This window comes from Macaca mulatta, chromosome 20 (assembly GCF_049350105.2).
Source record: "Macaca mulatta isolate MMU2019108-1 chromosome 20, T2T-MMU8v2.0, whole genome shotgun sequence".
In the NCBI taxonomy this organism is placed as follows: Eukaryota; Metazoa; Chordata; class Mammalia; order Primates; family Cercopithecidae; genus Macaca; species Macaca mulatta.
In genome coordinates this window covers 69,302,031-69,322,000 of record NC_133425.1, presented here as the reverse complement: position 1 = coordinate 69,322,000, position 19,970 = coordinate 69,302,031, and the positions used below count along the sequence as shown (strand labels likewise).

The window sequence follows — 19,970 nt, the reverse complement described above, 5'->3', positions numbered from 1 at the left end:
TTCAGAGGTTAACCAACTATTTAATAGTCTTTCTCTGATTTAAGTAATCTCTCTATGGAAACGAGATATTTATTGGGAAAAGCTTCATGAAAAAGGTGAAGCTGTGTTTAAGGTATTTTTTCACAGAGCATACTATTCTTTGCCTTGAATGGAAGGCAGTGTTCTCTAGTAGAGAGATCCCTGGATCCAGAATTTGGAGATTGCAGTTCTCATTCTAGCTCTGCCATTATCTTATAGCATAAACTTTGTCAAACTATTTGGCGTCAGCCAGGTATGGTGGCATGTGCCTATAGTCCTAGCCGCTTGGGAGCCTGAGGCCCAGGAATTCTAGGCTGCAGTGAGATAAGATTTTACCACTGTGGTCAGGTGCAATGGCTCATGCCTGTAATCCAGGCACTGTGGGAGGCCGAAGCGGGCGGATCACCTGAGGTCAGGAGTTTGAGACTAGCCTGACCAACATGGAGAAACCCCGTCTCTACTAAAAATACAAAATTAGCCAGTCGTGGTGGCGCATACTTGTAATCCCAGCAACTCGGGCGGCTGAGGCAGGAGAATCACTTGAACCCGGGAGGCGGAGGTTGCGGTGAGCTGAGATCGTGCCATTGCACTCCAGCCTGGGCAACAAGAGCGAAACTCCATCTCAAAAAAAAAGAAAAGATTATACCACTGTGCACTGCAGCCTGGGTGACAGAGTGAGAACCTGTCTCTCAAAAAAAAAAAAAAAAAAAATGACGTTTGTGGACGTCTGTTTTCTCATTTGTAAATTGGAGTCCTGATGTACTTTCTAGATCTTCGATTTTATGCTGCTGATTAGTTTTTATGCCACCGTTCTCTGTAGGAAGCAGACAATGATCCGACAGGGGAAGCAGCAGCTAATACCCAGCAGACACTTACTTTCTATGAGCTAGACCTTGGTTTAAATCATGTGGTCCGAAAATACAGTGAACCTTTGGAGGAACACGGCAACTTCCTTATTACAGGTACTTTTCTTTCAGAGCTGCTTTGTACCCTTTTACTTGGTTCATTTTATGCCCAAACCTAATAGGTTTTACTTAAAGGGTTTGGGAATTAATCCATTTGTTGTGAACCTGAATACCTTGTCTATCTTTTGGACAGGTTAGAAGTTCATGTGGTGGAGTGATTTTAAAAAGTGTTGGGGATAAAGAGTGTTTAGCTCCTTAATAACTCATTTCCTACTGAGGGCAGGGAAGAGAAGTTGAAGGGAGCAGTCGGTTTGGAATATTTATTACTATTAGTTGTTGTGACAGTTTGACTGTAGTCAGTTTTTCCCCCTCTTTCAAACCTAGCTCTTTGAAAAGCCAAATGAAATGGACAAACCCAACAAGATAAAACCTGTGATTATGAAAACTTAAACAAAATGGAAATATTTTTGAAGACGATTACCAGATTGATCCAAAAATAAATTAAGAACCTCAATAGACCAGCATTAGAGAAATTGAAGCAGTAGCCCAAAGTCACTCCCAGAAGATTGAGGTCCAGGATTTTCAGGAAAGCTTTTATTTTTTTGTTGAGGGACATATATGTATTCTGTTTTAAAATAAGTTTCTTGGCTGGGCGCAGTGGCTCATCACCTATAACCCTAGCACTTTAGGAGGCTGAGGCAGGAGGATCACTTGATCTCAGGAGTTTGAGACCATCCTGGGAAACAAGGTGAGACCTTGTCTCAATGAAAAAATAAATATTAAAAAAAAAAAAAAAGTAAAACAGATTTCTCCAGAGTAGAAAAAGAGTAAATGCTACTGTACCACTCTGTGAGTCTAGTATGACTACAATATCGAAACTGGATGGACAGTAACAAAAAAAATTTGCAGGCTGGTTCATATGGTTGTAGATAAGAAAAGCGAACATTCCAGCAAATCAGATTCAGTGTTTTAAATGCACATAGCTAAGTAACGTTTTTGGAGGAGCTAAAAGATGGAAAATACTTTCACAGTTGGAAATCAGTTCATAGTTGGAAATCAGTTCACCATTGGGAAATCCACATTACTATTTCATTATATTAAAAGATTAAAGGAGTGCAGCTACATTTGTGGTCGTCTGCATTTCAGCAGGCTTGGGGAAAACTGATCTGTTCTATTTTGAATCATTTGCACTTGATGTCTAAAATAAGATGTTTGGGGAAGATATTGGAGAATAAAAATAAAGGACAGCACTTTGAGTATTAATCTTAGAGACTGTTAATACGTTAAGCAGATGACTTACGGAAAGTGGATTACACATCTCGTTACTTGTAACATATTACCATACCTTTCATTCACAAGGGCTTTTTCATTCTTTCAACACATTTTTATTGAGCCTTTGCAATCAGTATGTGCTAAGTCCATCTGCTGGATCTTGGGACTTCAGTGGTGAAAAATTAGATGTGGTGCCGCCTTTATGCAAGATTGAGTCTAGTGGTGAATACAGATAAATAACCAATTACCAGAAACTGTGCCAAATGCCATGATAGCACAGAGAAGATCCCTAAACAGGGAAAGGAAAGGAATGTGTTACAGAAAGCTTGCTGGAGTCTCTAAGCTGAAACCTGAGGGCTAGTTAGGAGTTAGCTAGGTGCAGTTGGAGTGGGAGAGGAAGTTTCAGTTGTAAGCAAAGGGAACAGCATTTACAAAAGCCTAAATACAAGAAATAACGTGGTTCATTCAAATAATTAAAAGCTCATTATGATTTAATTAAGGGACTGGGATAGGAGTAGGGGTGGGGTGAAAGCTACTGAAGGATTCTAAGTAGGGAAATAATCTGATAGATTGACAACCTTAGATTAATTGCTTATACTTTGGCTAATGAAATAGAGGATATTAAGACTGAAGGCAGGAGACTGATCAGGACATTAAACTAAGAGATACTGGTAGCTGCTATGGAGGTAGAATCAATAGGGCTGTGGGAGGAGAGAGAATTGAAAGATTATACTCAGGTATCTGGTTTGGTCTGTTAGTTGATGGTAGTATTCTCTAAGGTGGAGAATCTAGGAGGTACAGCAGGGTTGGGAAGGAACCTGAGTTTGTTTATGAACACACTGTTATTTTATTTTTATTTTTTTGAGACGGAATCTCGCACTGTCACCCAGGCTAGAGCGCAGTGGCATGATCTTGGCTCACTACAACCTCAGCCTCCTGAGTTTAAGCAATTCGCCTGCCTCAGCCTCCCGAGTAGCTGGGATTACAGGTGCCCACCACAATGCCTGGCTAATTTTTGTATTTTTAGTGGAGATGGGATTTCACCATGTTGGCCAGGCTGGTCTCGAACTCCTGACCTCAGGTGATCTTCCTGCCTCGGCCTCCGAGAGTGGTGTGATTACAAGTGTGAGCCACTGCGATTGACCTATTACTTTATTTTGCTTATTTTATTTTATTTTATTTATTTATTTTTTTGAGATGAAGTCGTACTCTGTCGTCTAGGCTGGAATGCAGTGGTGCCATCTCAGCTCACTACAATCTCCACCTCCTGGGTTCAAGTGATTCTCCTGCCTCAGCTTCCTGAGTAGCTGGGGTTGCAGGCATGTGCTCCCACACCTGGCTAATTTTTGTATTTTTAGTAGAGATGGGGTTTCACCATGTTGGCCAGGCTAGTCTCGAACTCCTGACCTCAAGTGATCCTCCTTGGTCTCCCAAAGTGCTAGGATTACAGGCATGAGCCACCATGCCTGGCTTGAACACACTGTATTTTAAAAATACCGGTGGAAGGTCCATGTCCAATAGGTGATTTGATGTATTATACATCTGAAGATGAGAACTGCATTTGGGTTGAAGGTAAACATTTGGATACGTTATCCAGGCTGATCAGACCTTCTATGTAAACACAAACTATGCTTCATCCTTATCTACCATGAGCATAAGGGAGGAGAAACACTTGAAATGTTTCTTAGCATTAGGCACATTACCATCATGAAGTTGTGCTGAAAGAGAGGAGGAATTGAAAGCTGAAGAAATTCATGTCTATATCAAAGTCCCTGCTAAGTTTTATTTTCTCTCACAGTTCCAGGAGGGTCAGATGGCCCAAGTGGAGTACTGATCTGCTCTGAAAACTATATTACTTACAAGAACTTTGGTGATCAGCCAGATATCCGCTGTCCAATTCCCAGGAGGCGGGTAAGATCTTTGATATGAGAAGAGAGAGATTTGTGTTTTAATTTTTGTGATTACAGTGTAGTCTCTTAGTTTGTTACCAAGTTAGTTTTTTAGTGAAGTAAAAAAAAAAATTCAGTGACCCCGGGACAGGGACATAAATGTTGTTTTTAATAAAGTTGCTAAAATATTTTAGTAAAAGCCAAACAAATTCGTTTAGAAAGGGAATTAAAACTAATCTAATATCTATTTCAGAGGAACCTATGGACAGTTATTAATTTGAAATTCCTGAACGTTTCTAGTTTGGAGAAACCAGGCATATTTGTTAGAGATAGGTTGCCTTTTATTCTGTTTTGCTTGTTTTTTTCCAACATTTTTATTTTGAAAATTCCAAAATACAGAAAGTTTAAAAACAATAGAACAATGAATTCCCACATGCCTGTCATTTAGATTAATCAGTTATTAATATTTTGCTACATTTGTTTTTTCTTTTTCATGATATGTCCATATGCTTTTCTAGGTTAAGCAATTTGAAAAGAAGTTACAGGCATTATGATGCCTCACTCCAATAATCTTCTGAGATGACTCCCGAGAACAAGGACATTTTCCTATAGAACCAGATTGCCAATATCATACCCAAGAAATTGTAACATGTTGTGTAGTACCGTTACCTTATGTTTAGTTCATATTCATATTTCTGTCATCCCAAAAAGTTCCTTTGTAATTGGCCTTTAGTCTCCCTTAGTTTGGGATATTTCCCTCTCACCTTTTTTTTTTTTTTTTTGAGATGGAGTCTCGCTCTGTTTCCCTGTTTCCCATACTAGAGTGCAGTGTTGTGATTTTGGCTCACTGCAACCTCAAGTGGTTTTCCCACCTCAGCCTCCCAAGTAGCCAGGATTACAGGCGTTCACTGCCACACCCGGCTAATCTTTTTTGTATTTTTATTTTTTGTATTTGTATTTTTAAATTTTTATTTATTTCTTTATTTTATTATTATTTTTTATCTCTGCTTATTGCAGTCTCCACCTCCTGGGTTCACGCGATTCTCCTGCCTCAGCCTCCCGAGTAGCTGGGACTACAGGCGCCCGCCACCACGCCTGGCTAATTTTTGTTTGTTATTTTTAGTAGAGATGGCATTTCACCATGTTAGCCAGGATGGTCTCGATCTCCTGACCTCATGATCCGCCCACCTCGGCCTCCCAAAGTGCTGGGATTACAGGCGTGAGCCACCATGCCCCGCCTTATTTATTTATTTTTGAGACTGAGTCTCTCGCTCAGTCACCTAGGCTGGAGAATAGTGGCTCAGTCTCGGCTCACTGCAAGCTCTGCCTCCTGGATTCACTCCATTCTCCTGCCTCAGCCTCCCGAGTAGTTGGGACTACAGGCATCTGCCACGCGCCCGGCTACTTTTTGTATTTTTAGTAAAGACGGGGTTTCACCGTGGTCTCGATCTCCTGACCTCATGATCCGCCCGCCTCAGCCTCCCAAAGTGTTGGGGTTACAGGTGTGAGCCACCGCACCTGGTCCCCTTTTTGTATTTATAGAGACGGAGTTTGCCATGTTGGCCAGTCTGGTCCCAAACTCCTGACCTCAAGTTGTCTGCCTGCCTTGGCCTCTCAAAATGCTGGGATTACAGGCATGAGGCGCCCTGCCAGTCTGAGCTAATTTTCTTTTTTTTTTTTTTTTTGAGGTGGAGTTTTGCTCTGTTGCCCAGGCTCGAGTTCAGTGGCGCAGTCTTGGCTCACTGCATCCTCGACCTCCCAGGCTCAAGTGATCCATCTCAGCCTCCCAAGTAGCTGGTACTACAGGCACCTGCTACCATGCCCAGCTAATTTTTGTATTTTTAGTAGAGGTGGGGTTTCACCATATTGGCCAGGTTGGTCTCGAACTCGTGACCTTTTGATCTGCCTGTCTCGGCCTCCCAAGTGTTGGTATTACAGGCCTGAGCCACCGTGCCTGGCCAGCTAATTCTTATAGTCTGTCCCATAGTCCGTTTCCTCATGATTATATTGAGTTTAATGTTTTTGATATAATAAGTGCAGAGGGGGTGATGTATAGGTGATATATGTTCTCCACTATGTCACACATTGTGTGTCCATAATGTTGGTTTATCTGATTGAGACATTAACTTGGTCACTTTGTTAAGGTGGTGCCTGCCCATTGTCTTCATTGTAATGGTGTCTTTTCTTTTTTGGTAACTGATAATGGAATTTGATGGTGATCTTTGAGACTAGTGAATGTCCCTCATCCTGAGACTAGTAAATATCCTTCTTCCTGAGATTAGTGAATATCCCTCTTCCCCAGCGTCTTTTCACCCAGTGGTTTTGGTGTGGATCCTTTGAATCAGTTATTGCCATCTCTCCCCTCACCCCTGGATTATTTATTTGCTGTTAAATACTTATCTGTCCTGGAGTTGAACTTTAGGATTTAATTTAATACGTAGTATGTAAGATTCCATCAATATTAGAAAACCTTAGAAGAAATTTGGCAAGTTAAATTCTTCTTGTTAAGGGATGGGAAGTCACTAAGTTAATTAGACGTTGAGACCTAACTATGCCAGGCACCGTACTTGGCTTTGCAATAATAAAGTCTAAAATTCTTGCCGAACTTACTCGGTGAGAGAAATAGACTGTTGAAAACGTTAAAAAACGCAAGCCAGGCGCAGTGGTGTTCCTCTGATCCCCAGCTACTTGAGAGGCTGAGGCGGGAGGATCCCTTGAGCCCAGGAGTTAGAGACCAGTCTGGGCAACATAGTGAGACATTGTTTTGAAAGAAAAAAAATTCAAAATCATATCTAAGAAGGTGCCTTTTAGGAATCAGGCATTTGATGTAGAACATGGTAGTTTGGATGGAGCAGTGCTTCATTCACAGCCTGAAATGATGACTCTTTAAATTTCATGTCTCTTCTCAGACATTTTTCTCTGGAGATAATTTTTGCCTTATGGATCTGATCAGGCTGTAGTGAAATTGGGACTCTTTTGGTTACCCAGAGTTTATTAGATATTTGTAGCAGGAGAATTTTGAGCTGTGGAGTTCCAGTGTTCTGGCTGGCAGGACACTCTGGATCAAAGCTTGTGCCTTTAGGCCTTTAATGTCATGTGTAATCCCTATTGGTAAAGTGCTGAATTCTAGAACTAAGAAGTACCCATTTCTAAGACGTCGAATGTGTTTGTGTTTTTCACTTTGCTAGAATGACCTGGATGACCCTGAAAGAGGAATGATTTTTGTTTGCTCTGCAACCCATAAGACCAAATCGATGTTCTTCTTTTTGGCTCAAACTGAGCAGGGAGATATCTTTAAGATCACTTTGGAGACAGATGAAGATATGGTAAGTAGATCATGGAAGGACCAGTACAGCTACTCTATGAGATGAGATAGGCAAGACAGGTAATAGTTTACAAGTTAAAATAATGGGAATTAGAAAGTAGTTGCCTTTGGAACCGGTATATGAGTATAGATTTTTCTCTCTGGTTATTAGATTTTTTTGTCTGGTAATCTTACATACAATATAAGAGTGGTAATGCCACTTGTAGTGATTATTTTTAGGTGGTAATAATTGGTGTGAAGAAGATAAAGGTCTCTGTTTCTACTGAAAACTGGTAATAAACGTGATCTGTTACTAGTTTTATCTTATGGACGAGCTCTGTGAATAGTTGGGCAATTTCTTAGGTAGCTGTTTGGATCAGGAATTGGCAAACATGTTTTTGTAAAGGCCACATAGTAAATATTTGCAGCTTTTGTGAGCTACGTAGTCTCCGTCTCAACTACTCAACTCTGCCGTTACGTACGAAGATAGCCACAGCCAGTAATAATTGACATGAGTGGCCCGTGAGCTGGAGTTTGCTGTCCCCTGGTCAGATATGAAATACAGTATTTTATTTGCTACTCAGCCTGTGCTGTCTTATAATATGGGGCTCACTTCACTTGTTTGTACACCAGAATGTTTCTTTTCTCGCCAGGTTACTGAGATCCGGCTCAAGTATTTTGATACTGTACCAGTTGCTGCTGCTATGTGTGTGCTTAAAACAGGATTCCTTTTTGTAGCATCAGAATTTGGAAACCAGTGAGTAATCCTTCTGTTACCCTAGTTCACCCTGGTTGCGATAAAAGTTGGCAGCAGAGGCTGGGTGCAGTGACTCACGCCCGTAATCCTAGTTCTTTGGGAGGCCGAGGCGGGTGAATCACCTGAGGTCAGGAGTTCGAGACCAGCCTGGTCAACATGGTGAAACCCCATTTCCACCTAAAATACAAAAATTAGCTGGGTGTGGTGGCTGGCACCTGTAATCCCAGCTACTCGGGAGGCTGAGGCAGTAGAATCACTTGAATCCGGGAGGTGGAGGTTTCAGTGAGCTGAGATCACGCCACTGTACTCCAGCCTGGGTAACAAGAATGAAACTGTATCTCAAAAAAAAAAAAAAAAAAAGGGTTGATAGTAGGAAGGTGTGACTTTGAGGCTTGGAGCTTTTCACAAGAATGTGTTAGTTCTTTCAAAAGAAAAGTTTGTTTTCTCCCTTTAGAGTCTTTCTTTGTCTTACCTTCCTTTATTTTAGTGGCTTCAGTCAGTACCTCTGTGGGTATCTCCAGAACTATCTTTAGATTTGATGTCTCTTCTGAGTTTTTGGCTGAACATTTCATCAAATAATTTTTTTTTTTGAAATGGAGTTTCGCCCTTGTTGTGGCTGGAGTGCACCGGCGTGATCTTGGCTCACTGCAACCTCCGCCTCCCAGGTTCAAGCGCTTCTCCTGCCTCAGCCTCCTGAGTTGCTGGGATTACAGGCATGCACCACCACGCCCAGGTCATTTTATATTTTTGGTAGAGACAGGGTTTCTCCATGTTGCTCAGGCTGGTCTCAAACTCCCAACCTCAGGTGATCCGCCCGCCTCGACCTCCCAAAGTGGGTGGGTTATAGGTGTGAGCCACCGCGCCCGGCCATTTCATCAAATAAATACTTATTGAAATACTTAAGTACTGCTGGGCTTAGTGGCTCACGACTGTAATCCCAGCACTTTGGGAATCCAAGGTGGGCAGATCACCTGAGGTTGGAGTTCGAGACCAGCTGGACAACATGGTGAAACCCTGTCTCTACTAAAAATACAAAAATTAGCCGGGCATGGTGGCGGGCGCCTATAATGCCAGCTACTTGGGAGGCCGAGGCAGGAGAATCGCTTGAACTTGGGAGTTGGAGGTTGCAGTGAGCCGAGATCGCGTCATTGCACTCCAGCCTGGGCGTTGAGCAAGACTCCGTCTCAAAAAAGAAAAATTAAATAAAAAAATGAAATACTTACTATTAAAGAGATGTTCCATAAGCACTTGACAGGTACCTATCTAGGGTTGAAGCTTACCAGCGCTTAGCTGCCCACCCATATCAGCAGCCCTCCCATCCTCACTATTTCTGTTAGTGTCTAATAGACTAGTTATAGCAACTAAAATGTGAAATCTCAAATTTTTTTTATTGTCCACCGCTTTCAGTCATGTGCTAAGTTCTGTTTTTACCTGTGTACCCCTTTTCGTAATGCTAATCTGAACTAGTTCACTAGTTTTTTTATTTCATTGCCTTTCCTGTAAAACTCAGCCTTTTGTAGCATCATCTAATCCAGCAGACAAGACAACCTTGAATAAATAATTTCCCCTATCCCTGTATCATAATCATAAGTGGCTTTTCATTGCCAAATGGAAGAAATCTGAATTCTAGCCTCAAATTTAAGACCACTGTCTAAGACTACAAGTTACACAAGATAAGGTGACATGGTCTTGCCAGTATCTGCTAAAGTGTAGTCATACCACTTTACTAATCTAGTGCTCAGTTTCTTCATAATTAAAATACTGTCTAGGATTTTGTGCCATTTCTGCCTTGTTTCTAGCTATTCTCTCAATCTTAAATAAAATGCCTTTTACTCCTCAGTGACTTTTTTCTTTCATTTTTAAATCAAGATAGGGTGTCACTATGTCTTCCAGGCTGGTCTTGAACTCCTGGACCCAAGCGATCCTCTCCCCTTGGCCTCCCAAAGTGCTGGGATTGTAAACTTAAACCACCACACCTACCTTTCAGGTTTTTGGGCCTTTTTTTTTTTTTTTTTTGATCGACTCACTCTATCACTCAGGGTGGAGTGCAGTGATCTCAGCTCACTGCAACCTCCACCTCCTGGCTTCAAACGATTCTCCTCTCTCAGCCTCCTGAGTAGCTTGGACTCAGGTGTGTGCCACCATGCCCAGCTAATTTTTTTTTGTATTTTTAGGAGAGAACAGGGTTTTGCCATGTTGGCCAAGCTGGTCTCAAACTCCTGACCTCAAGCAATCCATCCACCTTGGCCTTCCGAAGTGCTGGGACTCCAGGCGTGTGCTACCGTGCCTAGCCGAGCCTTCTTAGCTTTTTGGGTTTTTTTGTTGTTATTGTTTGTTTGAGACAGAGTCTTACTCTGTTTTCTGGGATGCTGGAGTGCAGGGGCACAGTCTCGGCTTGCTGCATCCTCAACCTCCCAGGCTCAAGGTTAACCTTCCATCTCAGCCTCCCAAGTAGCTGGGACTATTAATTAGCAAGGCACATGCCTGGCTAATATTTGTATTTCTTGTAGAGTCTCAAACTTCTGGACTTAAGCAATCCACCTGCCTCAGTCTCCCAGTGTGCTGGGATTACAGACTTGAGCCACAGTGCCTGGCTGATATTTGTCCCTTTGTATCTAGCTCATTTTACTTGGCATAATATTTAGAAGATTCATGTTCAAAAAAAAAAAAAGAAGGAGATTCATGTTTTGGTAGCCTGTGTCAGAACTCATTCCTTTTTATGGCAGAATTACTCATTGTTTGTACATACTGTATTTTGTTTATCCATTCTACTGCTGATGTACACTTGGATTGTGTCCACCTTTCACAATTGGGAGTAATGCTGTGGTAGATGTTGCTGTGCTAATACCTATTTGAGTCCCCATTTTTAATTTTTTTGAGTGTATATGTAGGAGTGGAATTACTGGGTCATGGTAATTCCGTGTTTAACTTTTTGAGAAACCACCAAACTTTCTCAAAGCAGCTACATCCGTTTTACATTCCCAACAGCAGTATATGAGGGCTGCAGTTTCTCCACATCCTTGCTGACTTGTTTTCCACATTTGTGATTATAGCCATCCTGCTAGGTATGCAGTGGTGGTATGAAGTGGTAGCTTTGCCTTTCCCCCGGGATGAGTGATGTTGAGCATCTATTTTTTTTTTTTTGAGACGGAGTCTTGCTCTGTCTTCCAGGCTGGAGTGCAGTGGTGCGATCTCCACTCACTGCAAGCTCTGTCGCCTCCCGGGTTCACGCCATTCTCCTGCCTCAGCCTCCCGAGAAGCTGGGACTACAGGCGCTTGCCACCTTGCCCGGCTGATTTTTTTTGTATTTTTAGTAGAGAGGGGGTTTCACCATGTTCGCCAGGATGGTCTCGATCTCCTGACCTCGTCCTGCCTCGGCCTCCCAAAGTGCTGGAATTACAGGCGCAAGCCACCGTGCCCGGCTGATGTTGAGCATCTTTTTGTGTTTATTGGCCATTTGTGTATCTTTGTTGGAGAAATGTCTATTCAAATCCCGTTGCCCATTTTTTAAGAGTTGTCTTCTTGTATTTGAGTTCTCTATGTGTTCTGGGTACTAGACCCTTGTTAGAAATATGAATTGCAAATATTTTCTCTCATTTGGTGGGTTGTCATCTTACTTTCTTCCTTTGATGCATGAAAGTTTTAAATTTTGATAAAGTCCAGTTTATCTGTGTTTTCTTTGTTGCTTGTGCTGTAAATAAAACACTCACTGCACTTCCCAGATCTTCTCCCTGAATTGTTTTGAAACAAATCCTAGCTATCTTACTTAATGTTAACACCTAAAAATAATAACAGTAGTATCTTAATATAATCAAATAGCTTGTGCTTTATATTGATGTCAGACATTATCGTCAGGCAGAGAACTCGTTACCGAAAGTTTCTCTTCTCTGCTTCTTCCCAGTTACTTATATCAAATTGCACATCTTGGAGATGATGATGAAGAACCTGAGTTTTCATCAGCCATGCCTCTGGAAGAAGGAGACACATTCTTTTTTCAGCCAAGACCACTTAAAAACCTTGTGCTGGTTGATGAGTTGGACAGCCTCTCTCCCATTCTGTTTTGCCAGGTTGGTGGGTCTTTCCAGTCCCTTCCACAATCAATCTAAAGTTAAACTGAGATCTAGTCTAAGAAATAGCTTTATTAGTATTTCCTTGAACTCGCCAGTGTGTAAAGCAGTTAGAGGTAGAAGCGTGAGCATAAAAAACCGTTAATAAGTCCTTGGGCTTTTTTTCCCATAATGATGAAACTCATGTTTAATGTAAAAATTCAGATCATATTCCTGTACTGCTTGCTGGGGAGGAAAAAAATCAGACCATGTAAAAAGTGAAAAGTAAAAGTCCTCCCTATAATCTTCTCACCCGTCCGCTCCATTGAACCATATTGCTTATGTTAACAACTTCTTGTAACTGCTTCCAGGTGTTTTATCTGCATTTAGAATCATGTATATGTTTATGTGTTCTGTCTTTTTCTTTTTAAAATAAGTGGAGTCATATACTCCACAGTATTCTGTGGTTGACCTCTTGTCATATAAGTCTACATATAGCTGTATTTACTTCATTTTACCACGGTTCCTCTTTAAAATAGTTCTGAGACATTGGGATCAGTTGGTAACAGAAAGTTTTGAATCACCACCTCAAGGAGGAACCTGCAGTGGCACAGAATGAAGATTGTGTCTCTCATTGTTGGTGCTCAGTTGTGACAGCCAGGAATTTGATCATGCTGTTGCATCCTCAATTGCCAGGGTTTGAGTGACCATTAGGGACCACCTGTGTAGTTAATCACACTTCTGATGGGAGAGGAGCTTGTTCACTGGGTACTGGGGAAACAAATCAGCATTCAGACAGGTTTAATTACACCCATCTGAAATTAATTGCTTTGTTCTTCCTTTCTGAGAAATGATTAGTCTTTTTTTTTTTTTTTTTTTTTGAGACGGAGTCTCACGCTGTTGCCCAGGCTGGAGTGCAATGGCGCGATCTCGGCTCACTGCAAGCTCCGCCTCCCGGGTTCCCGCCATTCTCCTGCCTCAGCCTCCTGAGTAGCTGGGACTACAGGCGCCCGCCACCGCGCCCGGCTAATTTTTTGTATTTTTAGTAGAGACGGGGTTTCACTGTGGTCTCGATCTCCTGACCTTGTGATCCGCCCGCCTCGGCCTCCCAAAGTGCTGGGATTACAGGCTTGAGCCACCGCGCCCGGCCGAAATGATTAGTCTTGAGGACAACAGAAAATAAGTGTGACTAACTTCTTTTCTTTCTTTTTTTTTTTTTTTTTTGGAGACGGAGTCTCGATCTTTTTTCTTTTGGAGACGGAGTCTCGACTCCAGCCAGGAGGCTGGAGTGCAGTGGCGTGATCTCAGTTCACTGCAAGCTCCGCCTCCCAAGTTCATGCCATTCTCCTGCCTCAGCCTCCCTAGTAGCAGGAACTGCTAGCGCCTGCCACCACGCCCAGCTAATTTTTTGTATTTTTAGTAGAGGCGGGGTTTCACTGTGATCTCCTGACCTCGTGATCTGCCTGCCTTGGCCTCCCAAAGTGCTGGGATTATAGGCGTGAGCCACCACGCCCGGCCAAGTGTGACTAATTTCTAATTTGATTATTAGTGATTTTTCCACCTTCATTGCAATTTGAATAAATAATGTGTGTAAATAGTTTATTCATCAAGAATAAAATTAGCCAGGCATGGTGGCCCATGCTTATAATCCCAGCACTTTGGGAGGCCGAGGTGGGCAGGTCACCTGAGGTTGGGAGTTTGAGACCAGCCTGACCAACATGGAGAAACCCTTCCTGTACTAAAAACAACAACAACAACAACAACAAAAAAACCAAAATTAGCCAGGTGTGGTGGCACATGCCTGTAATCCCAGCTACTTGGGAGGCTGAGGCAAGAGAATCACTTGAACTCAGGAGGTGGAGGTTGCGGTGAGCCGAGATCGCGCCATTGTACTCAGCCTGGGCAACAACTCCGTCTCAAAGAAAAAAAAAAAAAAAAAGACCGGGCATGGTGGCTCATGCCTGTAATCCCAGCACTTTGCGAGGCCGAGGCGGGCGGATCACAAGGTCAGGAGATCGAGACCATCCTGGCTAATGTGGTGAAACCCTGTCTACTAAAAATACAAAACAATTAGCCAGGCGTGGTGGCAGGCGCCTATAGTCCCAGCTACTTGGGAGGCTGAGGCAGGAGAATGGCGTGAACCCAAGAGGCGGAGTTTGCAGTGAGCTGAGATTGCGCCACTGCACTCCAGCCTGGGCAACAGAGCCTCCGTCTCCAAAAAAAAAAAAAAAAGGCTGGGCGCGGTGGTTCACACCTGTAATCCCAGCACTTTGGGAGGCCGAGGCGGGTAGATGACCTGAGGTCAGGAGTTTGAGACCAGCCTGGCCAACATGGTGAAACCCCATCTCTACTAAAAATATAAAAACTAGCCAGGCGTGGTGGTGGGTGCTTGTAATCCCAGCTTCTTAGGAGGCTGAGGCAGGAGAATCGCTTGAACCCAGGAGATGGAGGTTGCGGTGAGTTGACACAGTGCCACTGCACGCCAGCCTTGGTGACAGAGTGAGACTCTGTCTTAAATAAAAAATAAAAATAAAATTAATGGGAAATTAAAGTGTCTATAGCAGGGCTTCTTCACATTTATTTCTGCCATGGATCTTTTTGCTAGCCTGAAGCATCTGGATCTGATCTGAATGTTTTACTGTTTTGTTTTTATTTTTTAAATTTTTTTTGAGATAAGAGTCTCACTCTGTCACCCAGGCTAGAGTGCAGTGGCACAGTTATGACTCACTGCAGCCTTAGCCTCCTGGGCTGAAGCGATTTTCCCAGCTCAGCCTCCTCAGTAGCTGAGACTATAGACACAAGCCACCATACCCAGCTAATGAGTGATATTTTAAAATGCACATGAAAATATACATAGATTCAGAATAGCAAAATGTTTTTTAAAGTTGTGGAAAACAGATGTGCTTTATTGAGGCTTTATAAATAATAAGATGATACACTTAAAATGGGTGAGTTAATTTCTTTTAGGAGATTGGAGTAAAGGCTGTATACCCTCAGTACTCACATGCACATCTATGTTACGGTAGGCTCCATTGCTTTGCAGAGAGAGTAAAGAATTTTCATTTGAACTGTCCAGTTTGTCAAAACTATAATACAGATGATTCACCTCTTTTCACATGTTGATCAACAGATAATTGTTTTGGAAAGCAGCTAGATGTCTGGGATACTAGAGAATCAGAATTGTGTTTGAAAACAGCACTGTAGACGTTTCTTCCTCTAACTTTCTCTGTGCAGATAGCTGATCTGGCCAATGAAGATACTCCACAGCTGTATGTGGCTTGTGGTAGGGGACCCCGATCATCTCTGAGAGTACTAAGACATGGACTTGAGGTAAGATTGCAATTTCTAGATAATCTGCAGGGTTTGGAGGGAAGCATTGACAAAGTAGTTTATGGGTTTACTCTGATGTTGTCAAAGACATAGTTTAGGTGTCTGTGAAAAAGTATGTTCTTTCTCCCTGACTTCCCCAAAGTTTATACTTGAGATTTTCTTTCTTTTTGTCCCTGAAACAGTCTCACTGTGTTGCCCAGGCTGGTGTGCAATGACACAATCTTGGCTCACTGCAGCCTTGACCTCCTGAGCTCAAGTGATTGTCCTGCCTCAGCCTCCCAAAGTGTTGATTACAGGTGTAAGCCACTGTGCCCAGCCTGTGCTATTTTCTATTCCTTAACTTGTTAGCATGATAGCCCACGTGGTCACTAGTCATGACATGGAGGCTAGGAAATCTATTTGGAACATTTCGCTGTCTCTATACATCTAGTCTTAGTTAAATCAACTGTGTCAATGCTATATATGTTTTTGTATCTTATTAAATTTATTCCTTATTACTATATAATGTTAAATAGCATACTTTTTATTTATTCATTTATTTTTGCGATGGGGGTCCCACTCTGTGTCCCACGCTGGAATTCAGTGGTGCCATGATGGCTCACTGCAGCCTTGACCTTCCTGGGATCAGGCGATCCTCCCACCTCAGCCTCCTGAATAACTGGGGACTTCAGGCATGTGCCGCAACATCCAGCTAATTTTTGTATTTTTTGTAGAGACCAGTCTCTGGCTGGTCTTGAACTCCTGGAGTCAGGCAATCTGCTTGCTTTGGCTTCCCAAAGTGCTAGGATCACAGCCTTGAGCCACCACACCTGGCCAAGTGTCATAATTTTTAGTGTTTCTGCAATATTTCCCCAAAGTGGGTAGATCATAATTTATTTAGTGAATCTTTTATTGCTGGGCTTTTTAGGTAAGGTGGACACTAAAAGTTACCTTCTTGGATCCCATATTCTCTGTGTATCATAGTCCTAATGTTAATGCCTTCTAGTGAGGGCCCTGCACTTGAACTTGTTAGGAATAAAATAAAAAGCTTCCTATAACAGTTTGTTTTGAGAGCTTGGGAGTGGCAAACTGAGCTCTCAAGAGGCCTGCTACCTGTTTCTGTAAATTTTTATTGGAAGACGCCCAAGATAATCTGGGTTTTGAATTCTGGCGTTACCACTTAATACTTATTACTAAGTTTCTGTTTCTTCTGTAAAATGGACTTAATACTGGTACCTGCCATAAAGAATTGTGTGAATTAAATGAGATGATACATACAAAGCTCTTAAGATACGGCATGAAGTGTTCAATAAATGTTAGCTGTTAACATTGCTGTTTCAGGGAATTTGAAAATGTTTTGTCTCTGCCAAAATATATCATCAGTTCACCAAAATTTCAATGACTCAGACCCAATTTAGAGCCACAGGTCTGTTGTGTGTGTGTGTGTGTGTGTGTTTTTTCTTGAGTGCAGTGGTGAGACCTTGCTTCAGTGTAACCTGCAACGCCCAGTCTCAAGCAAGCAGTTCTCCCACCTTAGCTTCCCGAGTAGCTGGGACTACAGGTGTGCGCCATCACGCTTAGCTAATTTATTTATTTATTTTGGGTAGAGACAGGGTCTTGCTATGTTGCCAGGGCTGGTCTTGAACTCCTGGGCCTCAAGTGATCTTCCCACTTCACCCTCCCAAAGTGTTACGATTACAGGCGTGAGCCACCGCACCTGGCCAAGAGCCATTGCTCTTGATTCGTTAGTTACTTATTTCTCATTGGATCCTGGTGAGCATATGACGAAAGCTAGCGCTTTACACAAAAAAATGCATACGTGCAGCTGGGCACGGTGGCTCACGCTTGTAATTCCAGCACTTTAGGAGGCTGAAGCGGGCAGATCACCGGAGGTCAGGAGTTTGAGACCAGCCTGGCCAACGTGGTGAAACCCCTTCTCTACTAAAACTACAAAAATGAACTGGGAGTGGTGGTGGGTTCCTGTAATTCCAGCTGCTCAGGAGACTGAGGCAGGAGAATCGCTTGAACTGGGAGGTGGAGGTTGCAGTGAGCCGAGATCATGCCACTGCACTCCAGCCTGGGCGACAGAGCGAGACTGTCTCCAAAAAAAAGTGCATATGTGCATTAACAGAAAATTTTTGTACAGTGTAAGAGATAAAGGGCTCAAGAATCATCATTTTTTAGTTTCCTGGTATTTCTCTCCCCACTTCAAATCTATAGACACACCTTTGTTATGTATAAAAATATTTTCCGAGGCGGGCGGATCATGAGGTCAGGAGATCGAGACCATCTTGGCTAACACAGTGAAACCCCGTCTCTACTAAAAATACAAAAAAATTAGCTGGTTGTGGTGGCAGGCGCCTGTAGTCCCAGCTACTCAAGAGGCTGAGGCAGGAGAATGGCATGAACCTGGGAGGCAGAGCTTGCGGTGAGCAGAGATTGTGCCACTGCACTCCAGCCTGGGCGACAGAGCGAAACTCCATCTCAAAAAAAAAAAAATTGCCGGGCGCGGTGGCTCAAGCCTGTAATCCCAGCACTTTGGGAGGCCGAGATGGGCGGATCACGAGGTCAGGAGATCGAGACCATCCTGGTTAACACGGTGAAACCCCGTCTCTACTAAAAAATACAAAAAACTAGCCGGGCGAGGTGGCGGGCGCCTGTAGTCCCAGCTACTCTGGAGGCTGAGGCAGGAGAATGGCGTGAACCCGGGAGGCGGAGCTTGCAGTGAGCTGAGATCCGGCCACTGCACTCCAGCCTGGGTGACAGAGCGAGACTCCGTCTCAAAAAAAAAAAAAAAAAAAAAAAATTGTTTTTAATTGTTGAACGTTGCTTTATTCCTGTATGTCTATTTGTTACACCTTGTTATCTAACTAGATTGTGGTCTCAATTGAGCCAGGGTGACTGACAGTTTTACGTTTGGTATAGAGTGTAGCATAATTGACAGTTGAATTTTATTGATGAAGTTCTTAGATCTTCCTTCTAATTAAATTATACCAGTAAACTAGGAAAAGTGCTAGTCCTTCTGTGAATATACATGAGTTCTTCCTATAAGATGTAGGTTACATGCTGTATATAAGTGGCTAGTTTATTGTCTCTAGATCATTTAAAAACTTAGTAATTTCAATTTTATAATGATTTTACATTTATAAAAAAATTGCAAAGATAGTAAAGTGAGTTCCTGTATAACCCACACCCAGTTTTCCCTTCTAGATCATTTTGAATTTGGCTTAGATGTTTTGTTTACTCTTATGTTTGAGAACCTATAGGACATGTAGAGAATCATTCACTCTGACTTTAAGGCGCATAGAAAGACAAAACAGTTAGTGCCCTAAGAGGTGGTGACTGTGTTCTTTCTTTTTTTTTTGGAGATGGAGTCTTGCTCAGTCACCCAGGCTGGAGTGCAATGGTGCAATCTCAGCTCACGGCAACTCCGCCTCCCAGGTTCAAGCGATTCTCCCGCCTCAACCTCCCAAATAGCTGAGATTACAGGCACCTGCCATCATGCCTGGCTAATTTTTATATTTTTGCAGAGACAGGTTTCACCGTGTTGGCCAGCTGGTCTAGAACTCCTGATCTCAGGCGAGCCACCCACCTTGGCCTCCCAAAGTGCTGGGATTGCAGGTGTGAGCCCTTGGGCCCAGCCGGTGGACTGATTTCTATGAGTGCTCATGGAAGAGAGAGGTGACTGACTGCCAGTCAAGGAGATAAAGGAATAATTTTGCTACAGGAGCTGGCATTTGAATTGATCCACATGGGGTTTGGCCTTACAGGAGCTAGGGAAAGAAACGGGATGCTAATTTAGATGGCCTGATTCATTCCCAGTGGTTACTGCTGTTCTGAGGATGATCAAGGCATGTTGTACTTGAAGGAAAGGGGTATGGTTTTGGCTGCAGCAGTTGTACCCTCTCAGACATCCTGTGACTTTTGCTTAAGACTGTCATGGGGATTGCCACCGTCTCCAGCCTGTTTCGTTCTTAGATTCTTCTTTCACTAGGTGGTTTCATCTTTTAAATCCAGCATACGTTGTGAACCCTGCCTTTGAGACCTTATTTTTTGATGTGATTGTAAGCAGGTAGCTGAGTTGCATGCTCACTGGATCTGTGGCTTCCCTCCTCTCCTGTCAGGTGTCAGAAATGGCTGTTTCTGAGCTACCCGGTAACCCCAATGCTGTCTGGACAGTGCGTCGACACATTGAAGGTAAGCAGCTCTTTCCCAGTAGTCAAAATGAGGGTCTGGGTGCCATTAACATAGAAGGCTTAAAAGGCTGTGTTCCTAATACTTCTGTATCATTTCATTTAGCACCATATACCAGAAACTTTCTGGCCCAACACCATTTTTGAGGCTCTTTCAGGATGCCTTCACCTACCATTTCTTTTTGTGCAGGTGGGAAAGAGGGGACATAGGTTGGCTGTTATATTTTAGTACATATAGGTTTCAGTATCATAGAGCTGTCAAATGTGATGTTGACTT

The 19,970-nt window shown here is 42.8% G+C and overlaps 1 protein-coding gene and 1 non-coding gene across 6 annotated transcripts in view; both read left to right on the top strand.

The window, feature by feature from the left end:
* Positions 1-19,970, top strand: part of SF3B3 (splicing factor 3b subunit 3) — a 53,747-nt gene that overhangs the window by 9,783 nt on the left and 23,994 nt on the right. For 4 of the 5 annotated variants that reach the window (XR_013411154.1, XR_013411153.1, XM_001107025.5 and 1 more), the window contains exons 5-11: positions 839-980; positions 3,994-4,106; positions 7,273-7,410; positions 8,042-8,145; positions 12,047-12,212; positions 15,426-15,521; positions 19,625-19,697. Coding sequence is in view for 3 of the 5 variants with exons in the window: in XM_001107025.5 (XP_001107025.2) it covers positions 839-980; positions 3,994-4,106; positions 7,273-7,410; positions 8,042-8,145; positions 12,047-12,212; positions 15,426-15,521; positions 19,625-19,697 (832 nt within the window). In the remaining 2 variants the exon portion in view is untranslated. Of the gene's footprint in view, positions 1-838; positions 981-3,993; positions 4,107-7,272; positions 7,411-8,041; positions 8,146-12,046; positions 12,213-15,425; positions 15,522-19,624; positions 19,716-19,970 lie in introns of all 5 variants that reach the window. The other variant, XM_077984569.1, reaches the window with a different exon arrangement.
* LOC114674515 (small nucleolar RNA SNORD111) lies at positions 6,951-7,041 on the top strand. The gene has a single exon (XR_003725666.1). It is a non-coding gene; the product is annotated as a small nucleolar RNA SNORD111 (small nucleolar RNA).